The sequence below is a fragment of the Echinops telfairi genome, unplaced genomic scaffold (assembly GCF_000313985.2).
Source record: "Echinops telfairi isolate 266 unplaced genomic scaffold, ASM31398v2 ScPeMD7_3533;HRSCAF=4204_1, whole genome shotgun sequence".
NCBI classification, from domain to species: domain Eukaryota; kingdom Metazoa; phylum Chordata; class Mammalia; order Afrosoricida; family Tenrecidae; genus Echinops; species Echinops telfairi.
The window spans coordinates 13,695,035-13,701,043 of NW_022107432.1; the positions used below are offsets into that span (position 1 = coordinate 13,695,035).

General features: G+C 45.6%; 1 protein-coding gene across 1 annotated transcript in view; it reads left to right on the plus strand.

Moving 5' to 3' along the window:
- PKHD1 (PKHD1 ciliary IPT domain containing fibrocystin/polyductin) overlaps positions 1–6,009 on the plus strand; it is a 579,560-nt gene that overhangs the window by 40,635 nt on the left and 532,916 nt on the right. The window contains exons 17-20 of the mRNA XM_045294754.1: positions 1,195–1,473; positions 2,386–2,475; positions 2,586–2,676; positions 4,106–4,248. Of these exons, the coding sequence (XP_045150689.1) occupies positions 1,195–1,473; positions 2,386–2,475; positions 2,586–2,676; positions 4,106–4,248 (603 nt within the window). The remainder of the gene's footprint in view (positions 1–1,194; positions 1,474–2,385; positions 2,476–2,585; positions 2,677–4,105; positions 4,249–6,009) is intronic.

The window sequence follows — 6,009 nt, forward strand, 5'->3', positions numbered from 1 at the left end:
GCTTTGAGAAATTATATGACCAGTTCAGGGCCACTTAGATAGTATGCTGCCCACTCAAGTTTTAATCCCCGGTTTGCCTGATTCCAACTGTGTATCTTTCCCACTTGGTTTGGGTAGTGAGGTTGTTGTTGTTGTTAGGTGCCGTCGAGTCATTTCTGACCCATAGAGATCCTCTGGACAAGAGAATGAAATAATTCCTGCTACTGGTACGGCACCTTCCTCACAGTGGTTATGTTGGTGCCTGTTGTTGCAACCACTGTGTCAGTCCCTCTTGTTGAAGGTCTTCCTCTCTTTTGCTGGCCCTCTTCTTTACCAAGTGGGATACCCTTTTCCAGGGGTGCGTCACTCCTGACAACCTGTTCAAAGTCTGAGAGAGGAAGGAGCATTTTGGCTGTACTTCTTCTAAGATAGATTTGTTTGTTCTTTTGGCAGTTCAGGTAGCTAGTCTTATGCTGCACTATCCCGATCAAGTTCAAAGGGTTAGCTAATGAACCCTTAACAAGCAGCCGGCATTTATTAGGGACGTTGACAATGCTTATTTTCTCTCTCTCGAATTCTACATATGCTTCTATGAAACGGCCCTGTTGGTTGGTTAGAAACAAATGTCCTAGATTTTTGTCCTGGCGAAATCACCCTAAAGCTCTCAAATTGTAATACCACTTCAACCATAGCCTCAAATAAACCTTGAGGTTTATGCTAGTCATTTCTGTTCTAATAATGATCCATCAAGATGATTGAGTACTTACTAACTGAGAGAGACAGACAGACAGACAAAGAAGCCTACACCCAATCACAGATCAATTTTCAACTGGTTCATATATTGGAAAGGAGGCCTGGGTGCCCAATGGTCGAGTGCTTGGCTGCTAACTGAAAGAATGGTGGTTCGACCCTCCCAGAGGCTCCATGAACACAGACCTGGTGATGTGCTTCAGTAGAGCTTGCAGCCTAGAAGACCGTATTGTGCAGTTAGTTCTATTTAGTAGTCACATGGAGTTGCTATGAGGTGACATCCATCCGACAGCACCTAGCAACAAGGGGACGTTGGAAGCCAGTCTTTCTGGTTCTCTAGAGAGACAGTTCCACTGTGGAGAAGGCCAAAAGTCCCTTGCTGTGGCTGCCCAGACATTTCCTGGTCATGAAAGAGCTGCCCAGAAACTTTATCGTGTTGCTTGTGCTATGCTTATTTGAACATAGGTGGAAATGGCCTCCCTCAAGGTGGGCACTGATGACTGGTTTGACTCCTGGGAGGAGAATGGGAAGGAAGGGACCTCACATCGGAAGACTCCCAAGTTGGAGCTATTAGGTGGAGCCAAGTACTACCTGGAAGCAGAGCATCATGGGATAGCCCCCAGTAGGGGCCTGAAGATTGGCGTCCAGATCCACAACACCTGGCTGAATCCCGACGTGGTCAGCACTTACCTCCGGGAGAAGCACCAGATCCGAGCCCGTGTAGAGAGGCAACCTGAAATGCAGGTCTGTGTCTCTTCTCTGTCTTGTGAGGGACAAGCTGGAGGAAGGCTGCCTTAACCCAGCAGAGGGATCACTGGCCGGGAGCCAGCAGCACTAAAGTGTGTGCCCTCTAAGGCGTACGGCATATGAACAATAGAGCGGTGAAGATAGCCTAAAAAATGCAAAGTTATTCATTGTAGAAATTTAATTTCGAGTTTAGTCTTTTTTAGGAACTTTTACCCCCCAGTATAGGATGAGGGCCTCCAGACCTCCCTTCCCCACTCCCCATCACAGAAACACATATGTTCAAACACACATAAACACACATCACAATGCCAAAGCTTCTACAACTCACTTCCTATTTCCTCATGCATGTTTGTTCTCTAAGACAACTTTGTAGTGGTCCAGGCCTTGGGTTCTCTCAGTTGCTCCCCAGGTTTCCATTGAAAAATTTTGACCCACTAGAATTGTGCCCTTTTTAGTGGACAAGGATGAGTCAACACAAACTTTGCCCTCTAGAGCCTACGGTAAAAATGTCAGCCGTGCAAACGAAGGACCAAAGAACACAGTAGAAAATAATAAGAGATTTAAAAACTACAAACCATAACATCGTGCAAGGTGCCCCAGGAGGCAATAAACTGGCAGCAAAGCTGAATGTTTGGCATTCAACGGCAACAATGAAGTTTCACTCCGATGTGAAGGGAGAGAGGCTGGTGAATCAGGAGGACAGACAGACACACTCACACAGAGTACTTTAAGACAGGATGTTTTTGGAACCTGTGTTCTCCAGCAATTTTTAGATGATAGTTTAGAAACTTGGAATTGAAATAAAAAAAGAAATAGCAAGGTGAGAAAGTATATCCCAGACTCTTCGACCGTCTCTCTGGCTCTCTAACCTCATGGGACTTTCTCCCTGACTTTCCCTTGACTTTCTAGATGCTGAACGTGTCTGGTGCAGAGAACTTTATCCTTACTTGGGACAGTGTCTCTAGCCAGCCAATCCCTGCAAATGCCACAGCCCACCAGGTGAGAACCTTCTTTACGTGGTTGAGATAACAACAGGTGGTCTTTACACTGCAGGAGGAACTTGTGGTAATTATCTATTTCTTCATTATGGTTTTCCCCCCTCTGAATAGATTCAAACAGCCCTAGAGGAGTTACTTGCAGTAAAATGCAAACTGGAACCACGTTCAGCTGACATCCTTCTTCGGCTTGGATTTGAACAAGGTGCCATCTCCAGTGTGACAAATTCTGACTCTCTTTCCTGGGAGCCCTCGTGGCAGAGAGGGCTACTTTTCGGGATGGTGACCAGATGGTCAGCAGTTCAACCCCACTAGCCTCTCTGTGGGAGAAAGATGAGGCGGTTTGTTCTCATGAAGATTTCCATACCCAGAAACCCTACACGGGGGGCTATGAATTGGAGTTAAGTGGGAGGCCATGTCTTTGGTTTCCCAACGTTGTCTTCTTTCACCCTTGTTCTGTAAAATGGGACCAAGTTTCACTTCCTCTCCAAGCTGCCAACAGAGTCAAACGAAGCTATGGAAACTGGACTTGGATTTGGAGCAGCCCAGTGGCTTGGCTAGGTGTTTGGGAGGCTGGGCGGGAGATGCTTGGTGAGGATATCAGTAGGAGGGAAGGCATTCTTCCTGAGTGGTTCAGTGGAGCAGTCAGTTCAGTATCAGAGTAGGCCTGTGCTCTGTAACATTTTCAGCGGCTGATTTTTAGATCTGTCAGGCTTTCCTTCTGATGTGTCTCTGGGTGGGCTTGATCCTCTAACCTTTAAGTAAGTAGCCAGGGGCTTAACTGTTTGTACTACCCTGCCACCCCAATGCTCTTCACTGTGCACATTGACTAAATGGGCAACCAGCAAGACGGTACAACTCTTGCTCAATTAATGTTTGTATCTCATCTAAAGGAGTTGTTATGTGAGAGAGTTGGTGATGTTGTTGGTGCCATCGAGTCAGTTCTGACCCATATGCACAACAGAAGGAAACACTGCGTGGTCCCGCGCCAGCCTCACAATGGTTTTTATGTCTGAACCCATTGTTGAAGCCACTTAGTCAATCTAGCCCGTGGAGGGTCTTCCTTGTTTTTACTGCCTCCCCACTTTACCAAGCATGATGTCCTTCTCCAAGGTCTGCCCAAATACCCAACCTAGACAAGGTGAAGCCTCTTCATCCTTGCCTCTAAGGAGCACTCTGGGTGTGGTTTTTCGAGACAGATAGGTTTGTCCTCTTAGCGGTCCATGGTACTTTCAATATTCTTCACCAACACGAGCGAGTAGCCTTAATAAATCCTTAAAATGTGAGTGTGTGTTTTAAAAACTGCCACTAAGATGAAGTAAAGTCCAATCAATGCTCTATATCTTTGCTCCTGAACAGTGTTTAATGTCCCGGTACGTATAGCAATGGTGATAAGTTCTCAGTTCTCTACAGCAGACAAGGCTTTTTCATGACTAGAGCTTTCTGACGCTGGGCACAGACTACCCCATGACCTGACAGTTCCCCCATTGACTGAGCGGCCAATGTCAAGGTGAACAGGCAATCCATCCTCTGCACATACGTTAGGCAAGTCTGTCTTATTTTACATCAAGGACTGCCTTTCTCCTTGTCTGTGATTTCAAACCACGTCCTCCATTATGTGAACCTTCTTCCAGGCCCACAAGGTTCCAGTTATGAGGGGGGCCTCCTCAGTGCATCAGAGTCCTTCTGTGGAAGGTTCAGCCTCTGTCAGCCTCGACATCTTGCCCTGACACCCCCGGCTGGCCAGAAGGGCTATCGGTTAGATCACTACACACATGTAAGTAGCAGTCTTCATGTTTCCAGGTAAGGTGGGGAGGGGGGATGGGTTCTATTTCTGTGAGACTGAAAAAGCCAGAGGCACAAAATGGGGATTGCTGTGGTTTGCCCAGGGGGGTTCTGGCTGAAGTTCCACACCTCATACCTTCTCTTTCAGGGATGTACCTAATAGACAGCCCTACCCCCACTAGTACATTGTTACTTGAAAGACCTCTGTATTCGCTGTGACACTTAAAGACATTTACATAGGCTTCAGTAGTTTCGTTTTTCCTCCAGGCACAAAATTCAGACTCTGTGGTCAGACTATCCGGGTTTGAATCCTGATTTGCTGTCCTGCATGCTCCCAAGTGTCTCCCTTCAATATATTACATTTTACTTCCCTTGGCCATAAACTGTGACACAAGGTGCTCCACCCCTTAGAAGCACTCAAACGAAGAGGTAGAGCACCTTATTACTCTTTCATTTATGCCAAGAAAATTCGAAGGTAGCTGCCTGGCCAACTGGCTAGAAGAGAGTCTTATTTGCGCTCATTCCAAAGAAAGATAACCCAATAGAATCCACAATATCAATGATTTCACATGAGAGTAAAATTTTGCTGAAGAGCTTCCAACAACGGAAGCTGTGGGTCAGAACTGACTTGATGTCACCTGTCAACAACAGCAACCCCTCTAAGTATTGTGGCAAAGATTCAATGAGATAATCTAGTGACATATTTGCTCCATGGAACAGCTAGGTATTTCTATTTGTTATATGAGGATAAGTCAAAAAGTGTTGCTACAAAATCATAGACACTTTTACTAAAGGAAAATGCAAAAATGTGAAGCTATACTGTGTTAGTCTGGGTTGACACTCATATATGTATAAGAAAGACTTTTATATGAAAGAGTAATTGTATATCAAGGAAACAACATCCCAGCCCAGTCCAGATCAAGTCTGTAAGTCTGATATTAGCCCATAACTTCAATATTAGTCCATCAATCCTTCTTCAGAGTCACACAGTCACATACAGTGATGCAAAATTCAGGAAGATCAAAGGCTGGTGGGTGCAAAGTCTTGTGGATCCAGTGACACTCATGCATGTGTAAGAGCTTTACATCAAAGAGTAATTGTATATCAAGGAAACAACATCCCAGCCCAGTCCAGATCAAGTCTGTAAGTCTGATATTAGCCCATAAGTTCAATATTAGTCCATCAATCCTTCTTCAGACTCACACAGTCACATACAGTGATGCAAAATTCAGGAAGATCAAAGGCTGGTGGGTGCAAAGTCTTGTGGATCCAGTGGCAGTGGTGGGCGCATCTCAGCCCTGGCACGGGTCACCGCGTGGCTCCTCCAGCTGGAGCATGGCTCTTCAACAGAAAGGTGAAGCCGAGAGAAAGAGGAAGTTCCTGGAATCCTCCTCATGAGACAGTCACACCCACAAAGAGGCATCATTAGGCTTTGACTTGATTGACAGACTAGACTCCACCCCTTCACTTTATTCATCAAGTTGACATGAAATTATATAACTACCACATATTCTTTTGGACATATCCCCTATCAAGGTCAATACTCTCCTGAAGGAGGTGTTTCCATCTCTTAAGTCCTTCTAAGAATGCTGTGCTCTTTGATTGATACCACATCACAAGGGCAGTTGGTATCTTTGAGGGACTCATGTTGTGTTCTGTTTCAGTGTTCTTTGGCAATACAAAGAAGTTTGAAGGGTTCAGCTTCTAGCTGCAGGGTGGGTGGGGGAAGGTTTTAAACAAAATTCTCAAAGGA